The following is a 24,411-nucleotide window of genomic DNA, read 5'->3' as shown; positions in this document are numbered from 1 at the left end:
CTAAACTAAACCAGAGGAAGTGGGGCAAGAAACTGGAAACTGAAATGGGGCAGAAAGGCAAGGAAGGCTCAATGACTGATGTAAAAGTCTGGTCAGAAGGCACATAGCTTAGCATTAGGGAACTGGGGAACCAATTGGGACTACCAGTCAGACTGGTGAGGCCTGAAAAGGTGCCCTGCAGAAAAGAGGGTGTTCAGTGAAATATCACAGATAGCTTAAAAAATAAGAGCTGTAAGTCTGTTTCTGACCAGCACTGCCTTTCATATGTCCCTGTTTTTCCATCTTGTTTTACAAATGACTCTTTTACACAGTGATCTGACTGAAAAAATAGAAGGAGAGCATTGACCTCAAAAGAAAACAGTATTTTAGAATTTACGGTTAGCTGATGCCAAAGAGTGAAGTATTTCTCATGTCAGAATCTCTTGCAGAGTGTTCCACTCTGGATCACTCCCTCCTTCTGAAGAGAGCAGTGAAGTTGTATTTCAAACTGTGGTCAGAACAGTTGCAATTGAGTGCAAGGATGTGATTTCACATTACATCTAAACCCCTGTGACTGCAGGCTGTCATTGAAAGGGGTGACCTTGGTGACAACCTTTTTCTCTCTCAATTTCCAACCATGCATTTATGCTCCTTCCCTTGAGTTGAATCTATCTGTTGTGAAACAGCTCGGTGAGTGTCACGGTGAAGGGAGGGAAGAAATACCCTTCCTTATCTTGGTAATTTATGTTTGCCTGCCAGAGCCCCTTATTTAAGGACTTTCCCTGAGCCAGTTTCGCAGCTGTAGGTTTTATTAAAGCGACGGATAGAAGGTTTGAAATTGCCGTTGATAAATGCACTTGCTGCTACAAATTTTCTTTCTTTGAGCTCAAACTAACAATTAAGTGCTTTCAATAACAATATATTTCCCCGGGTAACGTCCGACATTGTCGGAGGTGCAAGTCTTACCAAAGAGGCGTCCCTGTTTGGGGGAGGGAAGAAGGAGGCTCGCTCATCAGCAATCTCCAGTGAACAGTTCAGGGGTTCAGGTTTTTTTTGCCCTGCAAAAACTTTAGTGAGCCATCCTCTCTTTTATAGTTGCTGAAGGTGGGATGTGGAAGCGCGGCAGCCGTACTCCATTGGCTAGATTGCCACTTGCATGACTGTTGGGGGGTATCCCCCCCCCTTATTTACATATCGTTATGCAGTGAAGGGCATTTTTTTAATATGGTAATCAGGGATAATGAGGCTGGGGGCACTCTAGGACAGCACTTAGTCTGTGATCAGCTGACTTTTTGGTACGCAACCCCTTGCGGTCGGGGCAGACCGCAATACCTTCATATCATTCCCTCCTCCGCCTCACCAGCTAGTTGGCTGCTCGTGTTGCAAAAGGGTGGTATGCTTTCTGTCACGTCCTGTTTCTCCTTTGTGCCCCCCCGCCTTTCCTCCCGAATTCTCTCCTGACTCCACAGTGAGTCAGACCAGCTTGCTGAACCATTTACCCTTCATCCGCATGATCACTAGGCCCATCTCAAAGGTGGGGCGGAATGTGTGACTGGAGGTGGAAGGAAGAAGCTGCATGACCTCTTTAATATGGATTTCCAGATGCACTACGTTAGCTGTAACATCAAACTGCACATGCAATCATAATTTTTGGCTAAAAAGTGTCTTGTACTGAATTTTTAACCTAATATACTTTAATTCTTTTCAAAATAGTGATTTTTCATAGCAACTGTCTCTATTTTAAGTCATTCCACAAGAAAGAGGAAACATATTTTGAGGAGAATGCCTTTTGGAAGTAGCAAACTGATACTCATTTAACACTGCTGACAGCTCCAAGTTCTGATATTTAAAACCAAGTATACCTGGAATGAGAATATATATTCAGGGGAGATGAGGTGACAGTATCTTATAGGGGCTAATACTGTGAGATTGTATGCTTTAAAAGCTGTATATTGTGTTTTTTAAAAAAAACAAAACATATTTCACAGAAAGGTCATTTAAAAGCAGGAACTCAGTTTTGGGGAAATCCATAAAACTACAGTAGTTAAACACAGACAACTGTGGCAGTAAGATTTTTTTTTTTTTTTTTTTTTCCATTGATCCTAAGCCATTTTGAAGTTAAATAAGACTTTCACTCTGGAAAAAGTTCGAGTGAAGTCCTAACTTAATTCTAGCCACCAGACTGTGGTAGCAAATGCTTGAGCCGTTTTGGGAGCGGTTAACCAAAATAAGCTTACTAAGCCATATAATACAGTCCCCCCTCAAGATGTGCGAGCTGGGATAAACCAACGTATATTTGTGGATTGCTACATTTGGTCTTGAGGCAATGAAAAGTAACATAGAATGCAGGAGTTAACATGTTGATTTTTCATCTGTATTATGCAGGGATGTCAGTAAATGGAGATGTATCATCCAGCCTATGCACAGAATATGAACAAGAGCTGATCTGCCCTAGAAGGCAATGTATTGGACTCTTGGATGCATTGGAGCGTAATGAGAAGAGCTGTGAAGATGCAGAGGAGGAAGATGCCTTGCCAGGAGAGGAAAAGGTAATGAAAATGGTCTGGCATAATATGTGCTTTAAAGTAGAAACTGTAGGCTCTAAAACAAAATGAGTTTGGCATTAACTTAGAGATACCAGTTCAACCCCCTTTCAAGAAAAACCCATTATCATCAGTACTAGTAATTGCAAGTTATCATAACTGAGCTTAAACAAAGGGTTTCTTTGCCGTGTTTTACTGTATGACCAACAGATACGCACTTGCATTGTGCTTCATAAGAGCTGGTCATGTAGATTCCTGAAAGTTAAGTGCTCTCTGGAGTGCAAAGAGCTTTCAGTAAAGAGGTTGTAAATATGCAATTCTTCCTGGATTGAATGTGTCAGCACTTGGTATGTGAACAGATATTGTATTTTAAAAAAAAAAAGGGGAGAGGGGGTAGAAATGGCTATGAATTAGTAATTTTATAATCTGAACCGGAAGAGGTCTGCTATTGCGTTAGGAATAACAAAGCTTCTTCTATGCTGGTTTTCTTTTCTCTTGGATTGGATTTCCTAATATGTCACTGACTGGGCTGTGGTTCTCTTGCTTTCCCAAAATCTCTGTTTGCAGTTAGTTGTTGATGAGATAGCTTCCTTACCTGACTATAATCAGCAGGGGTGGTTAACTGCTGGCTTGCAGGTTAAGTTTGGCCAGTGGCTGCTTTTGTGGACTCCAGGAATGCCTAGAATAAGACAGTTGCAGCATCCCTAAGCAGTTTGATTAGGGGAAAGATTCATAAGGGGAAGCTTGGAAGTGTAAGGAATATCTAGGGAATATTTAAAGGGGCCTAGGAGATACGGATGTAGGGATGTGGGAATGCACAAGCTTGGAGTAACGGACAAAGGTAGAGAATATTTAACTTGTGCAGTTGACTGAGAAATCAACTTCATTGCCCGCAGGCAGCCTAACCATGCCAGAGTACAGATGCCAGAACTTATTCTCTGGAAAGCCCAGCATATCTCCCGGGACCCACTAACTCAGCAGCAGTGTCGTGTCAACACAGCTACACTGCTTTTGGGCCAGTTCAGCTTTTTGTCAAGCCAGATAAACAGATGGTCCTAACGGTTTGACAATGAGTCAGCTCGTGTCCACTTGCTAATGTGACGTTACTACTCATCTGTGGCTTTTAAAGGACTCTCTGGTCATCTTGTGCTGCACCTAAATTGGTGCCAAGGCTCTGGGGAGTGTAGTCTTGAGACACCCGGTGCTTTTGAGGGAGCCAGCTTTCATTCTGCGGTGATGAGCTCATGTTCATGACTGACAGATTTGGACTGATAACGTGGTTGGTGTGCTTTTGTATCTTTCCCCACCATCCATGATAGTATCTCTGTTACCAGTTTTTCTTTCATCCAGGTCATGCTGAAACCAGGTTCCCTAAATATGGAAATTTAGGTGCAGTTATTCTCAAACAATTTGCTGGAGGGGAAAGTGCCCTCTAAGAATACAGCTATTTGCTATCTCAAAAAAAATCTAAGTGCAAGAAATAGAGTCCCTGAATCCATTTGAAGAATGATTTGACCATTCCCCTTAATCAGTTTTCCTTGTGAGATATGCCTTGTGGAAGCACATCTTTCAGAAGCCTTATCTCTTCTGGATTGTGTTATTTACGATGGTGCCTTTACCTAGCCAGGATTAGGAAGATGCCTCTGATTGATTTACCGACTTGTGGCATGTACCAGTTTGATTTACTGCTTGAATTCCAATTCTTCATTCTGTTACATGGTGTTTAAGTAAAATATATTTAAATGCCCTATATATTTGTACATATCCTGCTCAGACTTGTCTGGAATTCAGTATCCTTGCTGTATTAAGAGTTCACTGAAGGTTGTATTTCTGAGTATTAGCAACTGACTCTACAAACCAGCAAATCTGAAGTCACTGGTTTGGGTTTTTCTTTTTTTGGACTTCTGTTTTTGTTTGTCTTTTTTTTTTGTCTTAAACCCTAGATCTGAAGCTTTATGATCTGAATAGAAGTGCTGAGTAGCCATAGTGGAATGCGAGGGATACCAGTATATTTCACTGCTTCCTCTCACAAATAAACAACACTATTCACTAAATACACTGATGGTCACCTGTTTGCTAAGAAATTCTTTTCTTGGGCAAGAGCAAAGAAATAAATCACTTGACATACCTTCTTTCTCAAGAGGCGTGTAGAAACCAATTGGCAATATGGGGCTATCCCACAGCTTCATATGTTACTCAGATGGGTGTTTTTAATAGGGTTGATACTGGCTTGTACTAATATTGGAGACTCTACTGTTAAGCAATTCCACTCCTCTTTACTTATGCCAACTCGCTTCTCTTTTGGGGCTTTTTATATACCCATATTGCAGGTCACTACAGTGCAAGTGCAATTCTTTGTTACTAGGAATGGGAAATGCTGAAGAGCTTGTCAAACCACAAATATTTCTACTCCTGTCCCATCTGCCCTGGTATTTCCTGCAAGACCGCTTGGGCTTCTTTTCTCAGTACACAAAGAGATGCCCTGATGTGGGCTTTCTTCAGAAGAGAAGTACTTCCAGGCAGGAAAGTTGAGGGACACATGGGGAATCACTTGCACGCATGTGTTCATGCACGCATGGCCACCCTGAAGCAGTTAACCATTAGTCCAAGTTGCTCAACTGGAAATCTGCACTCTAAAGACCAACTTTATCTTGCATTTCCTCTGTTTTGGTCTCTTTTCTTGAATTGTCCAGTCAGTGATCACCTTCGAGAAACAGGTACGTGCCCCAGGCTCTGTTGCAATAATTTAGCTTGATTTGTTTCAATCTGTTGAATTTTTATCACAAACAGGGTTAAAAAACTTTATTACAGGAAATGACTGAATTAAGTGGAGAATAACTTTGAAAATCATTTTTGGTGTGTGTGGTCTTCCCCCCCCCCCACCCCCCCCTTTCCAGGCACAACGTCTGTCGACACTGTCCCTTCAGTATGAGAAGAGGTTAACAGATGAGCAGAAAGGAGGAAGGAAGAAAATAAAGCTAGTCAGCAATTTGGTACGTGTTTTCATGCACGTATGCCATCCCTTTTGAGTATTTAAGCTGCCGAAGGTAATAATTCGAATTGGAAATTTCCAGGCAGATAGGTGACTGATGTGGACTGGCACTGATGCCAATACAATTATATCAACCCCCATAACTGTAAATACACAACTCTGCACATCTGAAATCTGTTTCTGTCTTGCTACTTCTCAAATATAGACATTATAGGCAGGGTTAGTAGATAAAAAGAAATGTTCTCTGGCTGCGACTCTCTTGAACATTATCTCCTGTTGTTCTGGTGTGGTGGGGGGGGGGGGTAGGTTGTTCTTTTTGATGGACTATAAAGCCTCAACTAGCACAGCTGACCAGTTGTATTTGGGTAGGTGATCACATCCTAACCCCGTATGTGGGTTATGGTTGTGCAGTATGTTTGCACTTACGTGTTACTGTTGTGCACTGTTTCCAAAGATGATTCAGAAACCACAGGTAATTAATTATGCAGCTAGCTGCTTGACAGTCATAATAAATTGATGAGAATCCCCTGGGTGATGGTGTATGTCAGTAGTTGTCCAAGGTACTGTCCTAACTGAGTACTATCTCTCTGTCAAAGAGACTCCCAGGCACATGACAGTCTAAACTGATAAAGGCAGGCACAGATCCTGAGGCTAACAGTATCCAAGGTATGAGGAAGGGAGCGGGTTCATTGCAGAAGGTTGTGTTTGCTGGGGCTTGTTGCTACCTGATGTCACGATGAATCAGCCTAGTCCTCAGGGTTCGCATTAAATTTCATTTCTCTTAACAAGCCTTCTCCTAAGGATAGAATTGTGAAATGAGGCTTGGCTGCCTTCTCTAGGGAACAGTCATCTGAAGCACTCAGCTTTGCTCAGTAGAGAAGATGATGAATAGCATTGCTCTTCTTCCTTGAGGGAACGAATGCTCACAGATGTTAGAGGGATTAATGTTTTAGAAGTAGATATAAATAATAATCTGGGAAAATTAATAATAAAGTTATGACTTGGCGGATTGCCCCAGTGGTACTGTTTTTGTCATGAAGATGTGTGACAGGTGTCCATTGGCTTCTACAATGTGCAAGCACATTGTAATGCACAGTCACTTTCATTAAGGAGAACTTGTTTTGAATCTTTTCAAGTCCCTGCTGCTTGTGATTATAGAAAAAGAATGTTTCCAAATAGAGAGTAATCTAGCTTGCCAGTGTGTATAGTGTCTTCAAGAAGTGTCTTAGGGGAGCCAAAATACGTAAATGCCTTCCGTTCTTTGAATCTCCTGCTTCATATACCTATGAAGGTTTTTTTCTTTTTAGATAATTGAACATTTCCAGGAGATAGGCCCCATTAGATTTGTGTTTCTTCCGTGACGCTGAAGTTGTTTTGTTTTTCTCAGAAAATAACACATGGATACATGCTTTTTTGGATGATTACCATTACTGCATGGGACATACTAATGTGTTAGCTGAAAGCATTGCATTGTGTTATGTGCAATCCTTAAGTCTTAAGTACTTAAGTCATCCTATTTACTGGAAAAATCTTCCTGTCTTCTCAGCAAACAGATAAAATAGCAGACCTGACTGAGCCAAAGAAGGCCAGGGCTACAACGTACATTGCAACAGTGAAGGAAACCCTAAGCCAGGAAAACTATGATCTCTTCTCGAAGGCTCTTCAGCACTACAAGAAAACAGATGACTTCGATGCTATGTTATCTCAAATGAGCTCCCTCTTTACAGAGGATCAAAAAAAGCATATCTTGTTGCGAGGTATGATGACTTCTCTGGTATCTGTGTATGACATGGCCTTTGCCTTTTAAATAGACTTCAGTATTTCACAAGAAAGCGTTTTATCTTTTGAAGTGCGGATTGATCAGAATGATAGTCATTAGCATTCGTCAATTTATATCCCTAGATCTTATAGCAAATGCGTTACCAGTCTAGTTATCACACCTGAGTTTGTATGATGATGGGCCTAAAATAAAGAGTAACTGCATTGCATGGAAACTTGTGTTATTTTAAATTTATAAGTATAGTTTATTCCCTGTTATTTACGAGGTAGGATAAAGCATACGGTTGTGAGGAGTTGGATATATGCATTCAGAAGAGTTCAGTGTTAAGACAGTAAGTGTATAGAATAGCTACATAAATTTTATATTTAAATAATGGTGAGTATAAAGCAAGTGAGCTGGGGCAAACATAGATGGTTTGCTGGTTTAGCTGTTATTTGCCTGGATTTTTAATGAGTGCTGCATTGAGAGGAACTAGATTCCCACCAACATCTTAGCAGTGTGTTTTCTCTCTGAATTTTCCTTTCCCCCTCAATCTTGTCAAACTGAGAACGATCAGCTTTGAAAAGAGGAAGGGAACTGGAGCTTAGCTGCTCAGTTAGTGAGAAAGTGAGATGGGAAGTCCGTAAAAAGTGGAGCTGTTGCTGAAAGTCAATACTTTTATTGGCCCTATCAACATCTCTTTTCAGTAGGTGATGCTCCAGGATAATAGTGCACATATTGCAATAGGAAAACAGAACAGCTGCGAATCACGGGAAAGAGTGAAGCCTTAGAAGTCTTGGCAGCCTGAGCAAGATTGGTGCATCTTTTGAGGATGATCTCTGCTTGCTGCTTATGTTTTAAAAGTGATGGTAGCAATACAAAACAATACACTTTTAATTCTTATGGAGAGCAAAATGACAGATTTTAAAGAGAAGTTACTTGTCTAGTTTATTTGAATTCAGCTGCTAATACATTAGGAATAATTTCTGTTTGTGGATATGTGGAAAAAAGTGGAGCCTGCTTGTGAAAGTCAAAGGGAATCACGGAAGTTGTAAATTTTCTTGCTTTAACAAGTCTGACACAAAATTTCCTGGATTTTCTTGGCATGTTTATTTGTTTCTGTGGTTTTATTTTGGTTGGTAGGGGGCTTTTTTGTTTGTTTTCCAAACTATTTTAAAAACTTAAAACATCTGATTCTGGATCTGCTGTGTTCTTTTAGAGAAAGTTTCCTCATAAAGGCACAATAAGATTTGAGTATAAATTATTTTCTCATCTTGTAATTAGCAAGTGAGCAGGAGAAGACAGAGATAAGAGTTTGAAGCTGTCATTGATGATTTGCTGTGCATATAGGCAAATGGACAGATTTTTCTGTGACTTCTTTCAACTAAAAAAAATCAAAAAGCAAAGCCACTCTTGTAAACTGTTTTAAATTAAGGGATGAGAAGCTCTATATAAGTACTTAGTACTAATAGCAGCCACAATTTGTTTCCCAATATGTCTATCTTACTATATAAATAAGAACACTCTTGATAACCAAATTTAAGGTAATAGTTTAAGTCTGGTTTACAAAAGTGACAGGCAGCTGAAGTCTAAAGTTCACTTGACTCACAGTGAGATTTAGGCTAGTGGTAGGCAACCAGTTTACAGTGGGGTAAGACGAGCTGCAAAATAAACAGCATGTCAGTTGTTATTCTTTGCTACCTGCCTAGATGAATACTTTGACCCCCACAGTTTGTGATGTAGCTCACCTTTTTTGAAAGTATCTGTTTCACTGAGAAGTAAAGCTACTTCATATTTATAGTAGAAAAATTACAGTTTTATAACCTACAGCTACTGCTGGAAGCCTGAACTGTATCTAACTTCTGTGTAGCTTGTAAGTGTGGTTATTGTATAAACTACTAGATAATGAAATTTTGATTTTAATTTGTTTACCTGCAGTTTTTATTTTCATGTCATCTATCCTAGAAGCCTTGCCATCATAAGTTTCTGTGGAGTTTGCCTGTTGTGGACTGATTTTATTATTATTTTTTTTTTAATTTCCTCTCCCTTTAATGAAAGAATTTTACCAGTTTGTTCGACCTCAACATAAAAAGCAGTTTGATGAAGCGTGTTGTAATCTGACTGGAGTAGGCTGTGGCTACAAACCTGAGCACAGCCTCCTGCGAGAACAGCGAGAGATACTAGCCAACAAAATAGGTGAGAAGCTTGTTTCCAGCACTGTGCAGGCTGTTATGTCCTTTTTGTCCAGTCCCAGAGCAAGACACATGTAATACATAGAAATGCCAGGGTGGAAAGCAATTTTGATTAAGCAAAATTGAACTAGGTAGCTAAGACTCCAAATTACAAAGAAACACTGTATATAAATCTCTGCTCTGCATGATCCTCTTGTTAACTAAGTGAGCTAAGGTGTTCATTATAATGTGTCCATATGGTGTTCGAGTGCTGTATGCACTGGAGCTGGTTATATAGCACCCCTGATTCCCCTCTCTACTTTAAAAGATTTTTTTTTCCAGTTAGTTAAATATACCTGCCTTCTCATAAGCATAGACAGATGCCTGAGCATTTGTTACTGCAGAGTTAGTAAAGATGACATTTCATTTCAAAAGGCCCTTTTTAAAGATCTATTTGAATCTTGTATCTAGCCTGTAGATCTGAAAAGATTTGTGTTTATTCCTGTCTTCCTTGCTACCCACATAGTGCCACCAGAATTGTGAAAAGAGGGTAATCATGTCATCGTAGAGCTTGTAAAGTCTTTGAAACACTGGAACAATAGATTATAAAAAAGCAGGGTCTTGCCTCATTCTCTCTTACCAGAGAAATGCATCTGCATCTCAAAGTATAGAGTTGACACACTTTGAAAAGCATCATTCTGTCTTCATTCTTCCCCGAGTTCACTGTTAATGGATTGGTTTGATTTAACAGCAGAAAAACAGAGCCAGCAGAAAACAACATTCTCAAAGGACTCATGTACTCAGCTAAACCCCGGGCTCCACTTGAACAAGGGAGGATTCCACCTAACAACAGGACTGAATAGTGCAGGTACACTTCATGTTAATAAAAGCATAATTCCAAGTTAATATATATTATGTTTTATTGTGTCACTTACTGTAAATTCTCCTGGTAGGGACTAATGTTTTCTGCATTCACATAGCACAAGTGGCTCACTATTTGTGGGTTAGAGTGATGCTAATTCAGAGTTTTCAGCAAGGATTGTACAAAATGAAATGCAAAAGCCAATTACTTAAATCAAGTTGGATATGAAAATACAACTGACTAAAGCTAGAAGTTTGCATTAGAGACTGACCTGGTATTCCTCAGTGAGGGCAAGGGTGGGTTGAGCACAAGGCTACTGGACTTTGGCCGGGGTTTCATGAAAGAGAGCAATTTAGGAAGGTAATTCTGAGTGAAGTCAGTATGGTTCCAGGTATGAAGAAGAAAATAGTCTCTGTTTTCAGTATTGTATATGATCCTCATGCAGAAAAGCTGTTTTTTCCAGAAACCTGGACTAGTAAATATATTTTGATAGTTGTACATAATTTCTGCATGCATCCTCTAACCTCATACTGTCCGGTACTTAGCTTTTGAAAATCAAAGGTCCAGTTCTGATTGATTGCAGATCTTCCTGAGAACATCTAGGGTTTTTTTCTATTTATTTCTCTCAAAGAAACAAGTAGGGTAGTTATTTCTTTCAGTTCATTTGATTTTAATTCACATGAATCATTTCTTTGTTTTAATTGTCTTGAGTGACTTTTATCTATGAGCAAGGGTTATAGCAGCTTAGATTTACTTTTTCTTAGGGAATAAAGAATAGCCAAAAGCTAATCTTTTCTTTTAAAAAAAACAAAAACAAAAACTGCCAGTGTTTCTTGGAAGTTTTTAAAAGCTTTTCATATGTGAAGCCATGTTGTTTCTTTAGATTTATTTTAGTTGCTCCTTCCTTCATTGCTTTTGTACTATTTTGTCTATTACTTCAGATTAGTTCTTCTTTTTTGACTTTATGCTTTCCTGTCTGAAAAAAGAATGCCTTTTCCCTTCTAGTAATCAGGGATGATAAATCTACTCTTTAAATTCAATCTCAGTTTACTTACCCATGTGGCAGGCCAGCATAGTTGGTTAAGCCATCTGTTTATAATGCTTCTACTTCTTCAAAGAAGTGCAGCATAACACTTTATTTATTGCTGACCTCCATGCACAAGTGGCTTTTGTGTCACCTTTTTCTCATTCCTCAGTGACCATCTGACGCATTTCTCTATTAAAAAAATAAAACAAAATAAAAACCCAAAGATGCCAGAAGGGTTCCGCAGAATTAATTTGTTCAGTTGCCATTGGCAGGAGCAGGTCCTGGCTCTGTCCAGGGTTATGTCAGAGGGAGGTACTTGGTTGCGCAGGCAGTGTTGGTATTACTGCTTTGAAATAGCCCAGGAACCCCCTTCTCAGTGAAGAGAATGATGGGTACAAAAGTCTGACCTGTTTGTTCCTTTCCAAGGGCTGCTCACGTGTATTTTGTCTCTCAGGGAAAAATCCCAGCCAAACTTCAAGGAAAGATGCTGAAAAAGCTTCAAGCTCTAGGAGAGAAGATCACCACCAGATGCTGAGGGCTACCTATCTCAAGGACGTGAAAAAGGCTTTGAACCAAAGCTCTTACAACCGTTTCTATGAAGCATTGTTAGCTTACAAGAAGACAGATAACTATGATACTATGGTATCGGTGATAGCAGCCCTCACCACTGAGAGGCCAGAAGACTTTCATCTCCTACAAAGTAAGGGACAACTTTGAATGCTTTTTATTTAATTGAAAAGAAGATATAGGTCCTGTGATCTCTTGTGAGCAGTGACCTCTCACTGGTTATTCGCAGTTAGTTTGCAAACTCCCCACTTTTTTGGATAAACTTTTAGCATTGGCAAAGTTTTTGTACCTCTCCCATCTTTTCGTTTAGCAAACCGGACAGATGGAACTAGCTTCAGGAAAGCTGTAGTAAATGAATGTCATCTGAGAGCAAAAAATGGCAAGGTTATAAGATGTTACTTCTGCATCTTCAGTTTAGGAATTGTCCGTTTAAAAAAAAACCACCACCACCACCAACAAAAAAACCCTTAAAACTGAGATAAGACCTCAGTAATTCCAGTCCTAACCTTCAGTCAAGCTAACTTCAGTCAAATGATTCTACTACCTTTTTTTTTCTTCAGTTACTGAAAGTGATTGCTCTTTAGAAAAGCCAATAATGACTATTGCATTGACTCAGCAATTAAAAGTCAAGAAAACAGAAAACTATACTGCTGCTAAGCTCTTTGGTCCCTTTCAGGTTCTGGTGATAAGCAATCGTACTTTTGCTTCACTATTTTTCTATAGAACTTTACACAGGAATAGTTATGGAACTGTGTCATGATTTAGTATCCTTATCATTCATATCAGTTTGAAATTTCTAAATGATTATTTGTTTTCTCAAAGTTTTCTTTCTTCGTAGGTTTATTAATACAAGGATTTAGAAAGCTACAAGTGCTCAAAATTTGAGATTAGGTTTTGTTTTATTGTTTAAAAAAAAAAAAGGGGAGGGGATTTCATGCTGAACTTGATTGCCTTGATGGAGACATCTCTTAATGTTGCATGTGCTATGTAAGATTTTAGTTCCACCTTCTCCCGCATCTTTGGTATGAACTCATCTGCAGGAGAAGAGTAGGTAGGAGATAAGTGTATGTAGGAGATGTATGCATACAGCGCATGCTGGGAAATGCTGAAATGGTTTCATCTGTTGTCTGTAGGAAATAATGATAAATATTCAATTGATCTAGAACAGATGTCATAGTCTCACCAAATTTTTAGAAAATAAATTCCTGTGGTGTGTCAAACTAGTCAAATTAATCTTAACACAGTGAAGAATGAGAGGGAAATGAACTGTGTGGCACTGTGAGTCATAATCTTTTCCTGAGCACTCTTTCTTACAAATAGAGAGCTGGTATCTTTAGGGAGCAAATGTTTTCACCTCAGATGACTCCACTGTGGAATTGTCCATGCCTGGCAATAAACCATACTGGGGATTTCTTAGAATTTGTGTGCATATGCTTTGAATCCTCAACTGACCAGACAGTAATGAGAGACTTCTTTTTTGAGAAAGTCTTTTCTGGTATTGTGTATACTTGATTTAGCTGGATCAATTGTCTGCTGAAGTGCTGGATCAGATATTTATGATTAGCTGTAGAGAGTGGAAGAACTTCCAAGTAAGTTGACAGTTTCCGATACCAAATACTCATCTGTCTTCTGGCAAGGAAAGCCATTTACGTATAAAATCAACAAAAATGTCGAATGTTCCACCATGCTGCAGATACTCTAAAGAATACAGCTGATGTTACCCAGCTTCCAAAGCAACAAGTATCCTGTTGTCAGGCATGCATTTTCCTATGTATTTGACTGTATTTTCTTTTGGACAGGATTTTACATGTTTGTGCGCCCTCATCACAAAGAGCAGTTCAGACAGATGTGTAAAGATTTGACTGGGATGGTGTGCGGCGAGGGAGAGAAGAAATTGCAACAGCAGGTGCAAGATGAAGGGAGCACTGGCTCCAGTTTGGAGAACTGGTGCGCTAAAGCAGAAAACAGCAAAGCTCAGATGAAAGTTCCCAGCCATGTACAAGGTTGGGAATGAACATTTCTCTGGAGTTTAAATTTTTACTAGTATTGTGGGTAGGGTCCAAGAGCCTCAGTTGTGGGCTCTGACCTCCCTGCACTAGACTGTGTAAAGGAAGGTCAAAACAATTGGTCCTGTCCAAAAAGCATAAAAAAATGAGTATAAGATAGAAGGCAATAGGTAGATGCAGATGGGGAAGTGCAAGGGTACAGGAAGAAAATCAGTTACAGTGCAGTTTTATTTAAAATGTGAAATGGGTTATGGCTGAAGGCAGATTTTTGCACCTAAGGGCTGCAAGAGTGGATCAAGACCAACTGTGTCTAGGAAGAATTTACCACAGAACTATTTCAATGTAAAAGTTCCCTTTCAGTAATAATGATATGTGTTAATAACAGAAACTTCTGTTACCATTGTGGCTTAAGAAAATAGTTACTCAAATTGTGTGCATGTGGGTTTTTTGTTGTTGTTTTTTCTTTTATTTTTTTTATACAGTGAAAACTCACTGGAACCTACTGCTAACTGCATTTTGCAAAGAGTCTGTGTAGTGTGTTCTTTGTTGCACTGTATTGTATGGTGTTTTTATGATCACATGCAGCTGCTTCCAAGAGTGAGATGCCAGAGAAAATTCAAAGAAAGATTTCCTCCTTCTGCTTTAGCCAAGAAAGCAAACCTGAATTGCCAAAGACGGAAGTATCAAAAGGAACCAGTAACATGAGAGCACCCACAAGCGCTGGAGCTGTGCCTATCTTTCCCCTACAGATGGAGCCAGAGTATGGTAGGTGTAGGTGAGATTTTTTGGATGCAAATCTCTCTCTAATTCTCAGGAATAGGATAAATTACAGAAAACGAAAATTATGTTGCTGTAATGGTAAACATGGTATGCTAAGTGGAATTTGTACTTTCTGCTAACTGCATCTATTCTGTCGAAATACTGCATTTTCTTTATCATGATGATGTAATGGTTTCCTGAGAATTTAGAGATTTTTCTTGTCAACTTCCATGTAAAGCAAGGATGTAATCTCGATTTCTGAATGGGGAACTGAAGCGTAGAGATTGAACAAGGACATGTGAAAGAAATAATGCAACAGAGACTTCTTAAAATTCACTGCATGCACTCTTGGTCATTGTTTTCTGTAGTGCACTAAAAGCATATACGTGTGAGAAATTCACAGGTTGTTACTGGAATTTAGTCATTCTCCTCTCCCTCTCTCTCTTTCTTTCTCCCTCTCGCTCTTACTGTTCTAGGAAGATTCCACTGCTCTAACTGCAAATCTGAGGATGATGTGCCTTTTAAATGTCCATTATGTGCCTTCACTTGCTGCAAAACATGTTGGGAGCAGCTCTTAAAGGTTATCTTGTTTATTGATTTCAGTTTTGCCTGAAACTGCTAGTGAATTTTGTGCTTTTGAAGCGAACCGTGTGGACAGCCCTGGAAACAGCATTCCTCTGTTTAGACAAAAACCGCCAAATCCTGATGAAAGTTTTACCACCTGAGCATCTCCTCTGTCATTTCCATGCTCTTCAGTTTGACTGAAGGCAGACTCCTGCCTTATGCTGTGCTTTGGACATAGGTGCAGCTCCTTCCGAGCTGTTTCCAGACGTTTTCCCTTCCAGAGTGATTCAGGCAGCAGGCTGTAGACATCAACTGGAAAAAAATTCTTTTGTACATCTGAATCTTTGTTTAAGTATTTTTCCTTGCCTAGTTCCGTTATTTTTTCCCTTGTAAAAGCCTCCTGTAAGGCACCATCATGAGATAAGGCATATTCATGCTCAAATATCTGCCATTGTGATTCTCTCCTCTAGCCCTCCTGGCTGAATAGGTTGTTGGATGAAGTTGCAGTCCTTTAGGTAAGAGGATATAAGTGATGCCTCAGTGCATATGTTTGGCAGCATCTTGCACAACACTTGATTCCCTACTCTTGTTGTGTCCTGGAGCCCAATCAGTAACCAGTTATCAGTCATCTGTGACCCTGGGCATGAAAGTATAACACAAGAGTGTTGAGTGGTTTCATAGGTGATGAAGAGGGCTATTTGTCAGCAGAGCTCAGGCAGCTATAAAAACAGTAGAGAAGGAAGAGAAATTTCTCCTGTCTGTGAACCTACAAGCAAGTGTGCAATAAACAGACATTCCAAATTCCAGAGAAAGGTCTGTTTCTCAGGAAGAGGACACTGAAATACGTCAGCTAAGTGCAGAAAATAAACAGTATACTAAAATTCATAGTTCCTGTCAACCCAAATAAAATACAGTAATCAAGACGGACTTTGTCCAATAGAAGCATAGAAAGAATACAGGAAAATACAAGAACACCAAAGGAAGGCATCTTGTGTTTGCTGCACATTGGATAACTAAACCAGTTGCCTTGAATGGGCATTGCAGCTGAGTACTCAGCTGTTCCTTCTATGCCAAAGTATAATTGGGCTGTCAAGCTATTGTGGATCTCAGAAGCATTCAGCAGATTCTTTCCTGAACTGAAGGCCTTTAAGTTTCACCTTTAAAATGAGTTTACCTTCACTTTCCCATCCACAAGTGCCATTATCACAGCTAATGACACTTCTACCAGTAGCCCAGTACTTCTAGTTTTGGTCCACTTTCTTTCTCTTGATTTTGCTGAAGATGTGTATTGAGGTTCGAAGATTGAGAAAGACATCTACATCTGCTCTTTCATGAACAACATGCTCCACTTCAGGGAAGAGTCATGCCAAGAATATTAGCATGTGTTTATAATCTCTGATACTGAAGAGTAAAGCTGACTGAGGAACACAATTAAAGCTCTGGAGAGTTTAATGATTATGTATGCATTCATAATCCCACAGGGAGATTTTTGTATTATCTCAGCCCATAAAAATCTACGCTGTAAATCTCTGAGGAAGTACTCTCTCTTTTTGCCAGTAAGATATACCTTGTAATTATTATTTTTGCCAGCTTAAGGATTCACAGAGATGCAACTGTTGTATATTGAGCAATTGTACTGGGCTGTATTGTGTTTTTCATCTTGAAGTTAGTAATTCTGAGGTCTGGATTTCATCTTAATCTCCAAGTTAATTTGCCTTTTCATAGCTCATAGACAAATTACAGAAACTGCTCAGCCTGCTTTTTTTTTTTTTAATCACTCTTCTTTGTGATTGTACATCTTTTAGACTGGGGGGCTAAAGCAGTTTTGATTTGCTAGATGAGTCTTATTTCAGAAAGCCAATATAAAATCTTATTTGGGGAAATTGTTCAGTCCCCATCAATGTCATTCATTATTAATGACTTCCATATTTGCTGCATCACCTGAATGCAATCCTTGCAAGTTACAATGAAACTTGACCCCATGTTTTGCCAGCTGAAGGCAGGGGCAAGAAAATATCCGTTTTCCTTAGCAAGATGAAGCATACTTTGTGGTAGCATACTACAGCCCTTTGGGGGTCTTGCAAAGATCAAAAAAGACAAACATAGTTTAAAGCAAATCATAAGAACATAATAGCAGACATCCTGAGTCAGATGAAAGCATCGAGCCCGGCATCCTGTCTCTTGATAGTGGCCAAAAGAGGGTGCCTAGGAAAGAATACGACAGCATGGCAAGCATGGGTGATGATTCTTCCAAGTAATCTCTTGGTCCCCAAACCCATTTGCAGCACAAGAACTTCCTAAGCCGAAAAGAAGATTGGTCTGTGTTCCTCAAACCTGGAGGAACCAACTCCTAATAATTCCCTCCTTGTTCCTGTTCACGTCTTGATTCGTTGACTCCATTCCTACCAACGGTTGGATTTTGTGGCAGAGGCAACTTCACCAACAGGAAATGAGCGACCATGTGTTTGTGGTGTCTGCCCTCCAAACTCTCATCAGATAGTATTGGGGTTTGTCACCACTGACTGGGCTGGATTTGAAGATCTATGTTTGTTCTTTGACAAGAAGTTACTCACTATGTTTCTTCAGCTCAAATTCAGTTTCATGTATATTATATTATTAAGGAAGTGACTAACAGGCCATTATTCAAAATGCAATGACTTGTTTCTGCAAATTGTGATGTCCTTTCCAATATAATATTTTATTGTAACAGCTTACTGTTAGGGGAAGTCAGTGAATAATTTTGAAATACTTGGGAAACTTGCAGCACCAGAACCCCATGCACCTGAGGGGTTATTAGAGGGGTTAGTGACGGTGTGAGCTGGGTGATTTTCAGTATGTTTGGTGAAACTTTGCACAGAGTATGCCAGCATGTGCTGCTTTTGTTTTTAACTTTCAGTGCAGAGGCCTGTTGCTGCTTTTTAGTGTTGAAATGAATCATTTATTCGTGCTCTTCTTCCAGATGTTCCAGAGAAACTGTTGGTTGTTCTCATTTGTGCCATCTGTAATATGGGCAAATAACCACTGATGCTGGTGCTGTTCTTCCAGTAAACAACATTTCAGCCTGTTGAGCTGGCAATACAAACTTTCTCACAAAGATTAAATTTATGTTTTACTATCTCACTTTTGAAATAAGCAAAGCATTTTAGCTTGATCAGTAACTATTCTTCAGAATAAACATAGAATTAGTCAGAATTAATTTGTAACCTGCTTTGTCCCTGACTGGACACTAAGCCCTTCAAAGAGCGTTGTCCTTTCAGAGTATAAAAAGAATGGTTGGGGTTCATCTGGGTGTCAGATGGCCAAAGACCAGACTTCTTAAATTTAGGATTAATGATGAAGGAAACTGAAATCTGCATGGAGAAAATGGTTGCCTCGTGCACCCAGTCTTTTGCTGTTCACCTCCTAGAAAGGCGTGTGGTGGTGTGAAGAACTGCGTGTACCTTGTTCCTCTCCAGAAATCTTGGTCATGGCCACGTGTATTGCTGATGTCCTTGTATCCCCAGCAGATCACTTCCTTCTGATCTGTGCAGGAGGAAATAGCAGTTCAGGGAACTCAGCTGTGATCTTATGGGATTTTACTAATAACACGTACTTCTGTGCTTCACAACAGCTCTTGCAGGCTCTGTGTTTCCTCATTCCTGTATTTTTAGCCTTCCAGAAATATAGCTGTAATTCACCTGAGGCAACTGCTCTAAAGTTTGTTACCACTTCACCGGGAGGCTTTCTTTTTCCTCATTTTATTACTAGCCATTAAATAAGTGACTGCACAGTAACACTGCATTTGAAAATAGATAGATACATCATCTTGGGGACTGTCAAATGGCTAGCATGGCTCATATTTCATATTGGATGATTGCAAACTTAATAGAGGAATTTAATATATATTCTATGTGTTTTGTTCATATCCATAGATGATGAAGAAATGCCCAGAATGCCAAAGTGATGTGAAAAAGAAGCAATTAATCCAAGTTTTCTTCTGGTCATAATCTCACCAAGAGAAAGGGCAAGTACTTCATATCAGCAGGAAAATATTATTGGACTCTGACGCTCAGACTGAAAGGAAACAGGATAAAGGTTCATTTAAATGGACCCAGGCTCTGGATTGCATGCTGCGCACCATAACTTCACGTAACATTTTCTCTTACAAGGCTTATCAAATCTGAAAGCTCTATCTCTTTCTTCTTCATCACTGGCAGGAGACAAAGCAGTATTATCCTCAGTTAGAACTAAGAAGCTTAATTTCATATTTATTTTAGCCTGTAAATTCTGTAGTAACTTCTTTTAGGCTGAAACTTTGTCCTGAGGCAGCTGTCATTAATAGTCCCCTTCAGGTAATATCAGATCCTGGAAAAACCCTAGCAACAGTACTGCACTGGAATTGAGCTGGCTGAATAAGGAGGCCAGGCTACCCATCCTTACCGAACTGGTGTTCCTGGAAGAAATGATTCACATTCTGTTGGTGTTTGGCAGCAGCTGCTGTTTCCAATAGCATAAGATACTGAAAGGCTTAATTTTTTTTTTTTTTTTTAACAAATTCCGGTGGTTGGATAGTGATCAGAAACAATCCCTTGTGCCTGCTCTGCACCCCAGATCCTGATTCCTTCCATAATACTGGGATTTTGAAAACATGCTTCTGAGGAGGGTTTATCTTCTGCTCAGCACTGATATTCCTATTGTGCCTCAGTTATCTGGGTTTTTTTTCCAAGTACAGAAAGGAACTAATTAACTTTAATCTTCATAATAAATCAAGTTGGATGGGGGGAGGGAGGGACACTTCGTATTTCCACTCTCTGTGAGTAGTGAGTATTAATATTTTGTTAACTTAAGAAATTGTATCAATTTTAAATCTTCAATGGCTACTATAAATTAAGCTATAAGTAAAAATGTTTTTATGTCTTAATTAGGTTGTATTTGATTCCCCTCCCCCCCAGATATAAATAAATTGGTGTTGCTAATTAGTCTTATGGCTCCTGTGATAAAGGAACCACTTGTTATATCATTTGTTTTCAGAATTTTCTTGGAAAAATATTCTCTAATTATTTTAAAGGGTCGTGTCTCCCCCCCAGCAGTGTATAGGTGGATTTCAGGCCAGTGGAATTTTGGCAAGTTTTATATTTATTTTTGGTATCTCAAAAAGGTGAGCAATATTCTAACAAATTTTCAAAGATTCTTCCCCCCCCCCCCCCAGTTGCATAATTCAAAACTGGTGTTTTTTAAAATTTCGTAGTTGCTGGGCCTTTTGTCCTCAATGATATTTATTTATTTATTTTCCAATTAGAATCCACTTACTTAAACTACATAGTAGTGTGATACTATGCTTCTCATGCATTAAAATGTGGACTAATATGCATGTATGCAAGGCTGGGTTCATATACATTCAGGCTGTATGGAGAACATGAAAAGCAGTGTTCTTAAATGACAGTGAAACAGAAATCTTCCTTACTTCTTTAAATAATAATTAGAAATAATGAAGATTTGGACAAGTGTGACGGTAACTTGGGACTAGAATATATTCTGACATGTTTAAAGTTGTGGATGAATTATACCTTCTATCTGTCTGCATATCTGTACTCAAACACAAATTTAATAACTGACCTGTTGAGTAATTACTCTTCAGCAATTTTTTTTTTGTATCTGTACTGCTATTTTATTCTCCATTATTTTCCAGGAAATGGAATATTATGTTAAAGACAGAAGTTAGTTAAATTTCAATTTTTAAGTTTTCCTCTCTTTAAAAAAAGAAAGAAAGAAATTGTGTTTAAACACATCAGATTATATTGCTGATTAAAATACATGCTTATTTAGTTTATTATTTCAGTGCACTGTTGATGTTGATTTAGATCCTGGAAACATGGACAAATAATGCAGAGAAAGCTCTAGATATTCCAAATATGCATGGGAAAACTTTAGAAAATTTAACTCACAGGATTTATATGTCCTGTGAGTTAAACTGTGCTTGCGTGTATGTGTATACACATGCACACACACACAAACTATATATACACATACACATATAAACATAAATATCTTGTGAAAATGAACAGAAAATGTTTGGGGAGAAGATATCAAGTAGGCATTTGTGTTAAATTCTTGTCTTCTAAAAGAGCACAGAGCTTTGTGAGATGTGATCGCTGTGATGTGTTTAATGATGGAAAGGCTGCGCGTTGCTGGACTAAAACCATGCAGGAAACACGAAACAGCCAAGTTCCCCAAAACAAAGCAACTCCATATCTGAAATATAGTTAGCTTTTCTTTGCTGGTAAAAGATTTTTTTTGTTTAGATCGTGCCTTCACAAGTTGTGCCCTGAATGTTCTTTTTAATCATTAGTTCTTTTTTCTTTTTTTAACAAGTATAGCAGTTACTATTGCATTGTAGAAGTAAAAAAAATGCTTTCAGGGGAAAGCAGATCAGGCGGCTGCTGCTGTTTTGCGCTCTCTCAGCAGCTTTGGGGTGGTCCGAGTTCCCCGGGGGGGGACGAGCCTCACAGCTGCCTCTGCGCAGTTCCCAGCAACTTCTTTTGGATTCTTGCTTTGATTTCTCAGTATTGCTCGAGGCCTGGGCAAGTACTGGGATAGGAAGTCTAAGAAATGAGGGAGCAGTAAATAGTAAAAAGTTATTTAGTAGTAAGATAGCTTAGTGCCTTGCCTACTCTATAGAGACCTCTCCTGTGAGAGAAGTGCAGCTTGCCCCTTTTACCACTGGAGGGAAGTCACAACACAGGACAGCGTGCGAGTTTTCATTTGTGGCGTTAGCCTTGAGCGTCTTCAGAGAGTGAGTGAAATGATGGCTTTGCTTACATTTGCCTAATGGAGATTACGTGCTATGGACTTCCAAAACGCTGTAGGATCCAGCAAGTGCTCAGCAAAGACCGACTGAAATAAAAGATACGTGTGATCTGCTAGAACAAAAAGTATGATTTTTACACCACCTCCACCCCAACTAGAAGAGTTTTCTAGCTATGCGCCCTTTTCTTGCCACCAAACTTGGTTTAGTCTGGAAGACTGTTCCTACTTGGGATTGCTCCACTGTCATTGAGATGGGGCAGAGGAGCTATATTATATTATCCTGTGCTTTCAGGAGATTCACCTGCTTGTTCTTTTAATCTTCAGCAGTCAGATCATGTAGTTGAAGAGATTTACTGCTACCTGCCTAGATTGGCTGAGTCCACCCTAACAGACTGAAACATTTCCATGCTCCTACCAATGGATCTGCTGATTGCCTTTGGAATCAGTCTGGTTTTGTTGCCGCTTTTTTGCGCAGTGGGAATTGTACTGCCCCAAATTTGGAAGTCTTCTCTCAAGCAGCATGGATGAACGCCAACAAGCATACCCATGGTGTGAGCACAGCCAGCCCTCAAGAGCTTGTCCCTGTCTGCAGCTTATGTGCACATGATTTAGTTCTAGTTTTAACAGGTCTTTCACTCTGTCATTCCTGGCCTACATGTGAAGAGACTTACTGGGAAAGTTATGCCGGTCAGTTTGGGAGAGGGGGAGCAAGTTGCTTTTTGTGGTAGTGTCCTTAACCAGGACACCTAACCTTAAACTGTAAACCCACAGGAACTCCTGTTGTGATAGAAGACAATTCTGAACTAGAGGTTAGGTCTCACCCTTGTAGATCGCTTGTTGTCACTACGTAGTAACCTTATTAACTGTTAAAGAGCGAGGGATTATGCAGGGGCTGCCATGGCACACGGCTCTGGTTTGTGGCAGGCTCCCTGCAGAGTTGTTATCTGACCTGTGATCAGACCTCTAGCCCTTCTCCTTCCCCTTTCTTCAACTTCTCTGCTAAATAGTTGAGCTAAATATTCACTGACCGCTCCCAGTAGCGGGTTGCTCAAGAATCTCTTATCAAAAAGGACTGCACACACGTTTCCACTCTCCCTATCTTCCAAAGAAACGTTCAGAGGCTTTTATGTCATTCTGAATCTTTTTTCCTTACCCCGGTACGTTCCTCCTAAATGTGTTTAGAGTAACTTGGGAAGGAGCATTTCAATAGAAAAGTGCGTTGTGTTTCTCATTTGGGTCTTAAGAGACCATCACTTAGGAGGAGAGACTTTTGTGACCAGAGTTAACATGCAGCTCATCCTGGATGGGAATCTTCTTTTCATTCTTTGCCTCTCGTCTGAAAGTGTGCTGACGTTAATGCTGCTCGCACACATGCGTGTACACACGCACACACACCCCTCTATCCAATGAAACCTTGTAGAAGAGGATCACCAGGAACCAGATGTCAGGATGTGCTGCAAGAGGCAGATAATAATCTTTTTGTCATCTTGAAACAAGTTGCTTTTACAAGGAAAGACAGAGATAGTACATTATTTATGAAAACCAGAAAATGAAAATAAGAATTGTTTCAGATAAATCTGCATTGTGGTACCGGATTACAGGAACTGATCCAAAGTACAAGTCTTCAGTGGGAGGAAAACCTCTAATGGACACTCATCTCTGATTTTTGGGAAGCAAATGACACACGAGTTACACATCATGGAGGAAATAGATATTAATCCCTTTGTGTTGCCTCTGTCTTGCAGCGGTATGACTACATCTGGAATATTGCATTCTGTTTTAGTGGTGTCATTGAAAAATTTTTTTCCCCTCTTTTCCTAATCAAATTTGACAGAAATCAGAAAAGAGTCAAAAAAAAAATTGTCTTACCAGGAAAGAGATGAGCGGTACCTTTTCTTGGATAAGCGACTGCTGATAGAGAGTGTGGAATCTCTTTGCTTTTCAGGCTTTTCTCCGTATAGCAGTGAGAAACATGATTTTTGCAAAAACAGTTGTGAAAAGTGCTGCTTCTGGCCACCCTGAGGCTCTCGGAGCTCTGGTGCCCTGTGTGGGCAAGCGAAACCTGAGCCTTGAGGATCCGATGCTGCCTTCCTCCTCTAGGCTAGCCGCTCAGGTCGGCCCGTGGGTAGCGAGTAGAGCTGCTGCTTGCAGCGATCCCACAAACTCGGGCTCAGAGGTTAGCTGCTCACGTAAAAGAATAGACAGAAGAATAAGCAAAGGTCATTGTTTTACCAGCCTCTTATCCCTCTAAAAGGAAAGGATTACATGGGGAAGACAGGGCATTTCACTCTCCAGGAAAGTTAAGCTGACAATTGTTCATCATTATTAAATTTGGAACAAAAATAGCTGATAGCAGTGCACTGCAGTATGGTGAGAAGCCTCTTGGTCCTCCCTGC

At 39.7% G+C, this 24,411-nt stretch overlaps 1 protein-coding gene across 1 annotated transcript in view; it reads left to right on the top strand.

Moving 5' to 3' along the window:
- RTEL1 (regulator of telomere elongation helicase 1) overlaps positions 1–20,181 on the top strand; it is a 53,465-nt gene extending 33,284 nt beyond the window's left edge. Inside the window, exons 26-35 of the mRNA XM_013953211.2 lie at positions 2,365–2,528; positions 5,420–5,515; positions 7,061–7,271; positions 9,332–9,469; positions 10,196–10,312; positions 11,788–12,033; positions 13,700–13,903; positions 14,492–14,671; positions 15,142–15,245; positions 19,141–20,181. Of these exons, the coding sequence (XP_013808665.2) occupies positions 2,365–2,528; positions 5,420–5,515; positions 7,061–7,271; positions 9,332–9,469; positions 10,196–10,312; positions 11,788–12,033; positions 13,700–13,903; positions 14,492–14,671; positions 15,142–15,245; positions 19,141–19,215 (1,535 nt within the window). The 3' untranslated portion in view covers positions 19,216–20,181. The remainder of the gene's footprint in view (positions 1–2,364; positions 2,529–5,419; positions 5,516–7,060; positions 7,272–9,331; positions 9,470–10,195; positions 10,313–11,787; positions 12,034–13,699; positions 13,904–14,491; positions 14,672–15,141; positions 15,246–19,140) is intronic.
- The last annotated feature ends 4,230 nt before the right edge of the window (positions 20,182–24,411 follow it).

Source organism: Apteryx mantelli, chromosome 18, assembly GCF_036417845.1.
Source record: "Apteryx mantelli isolate bAptMan1 chromosome 18, bAptMan1.hap1, whole genome shotgun sequence".
NCBI lineage: Eukaryota > Metazoa > Chordata > Aves > Apterygiformes > Apterygidae > Apteryx > Apteryx mantelli.
Note: the sequence above shows the minus strand (reverse complement) of the source record. Positions and strands in the feature narration are given on the sequence as shown.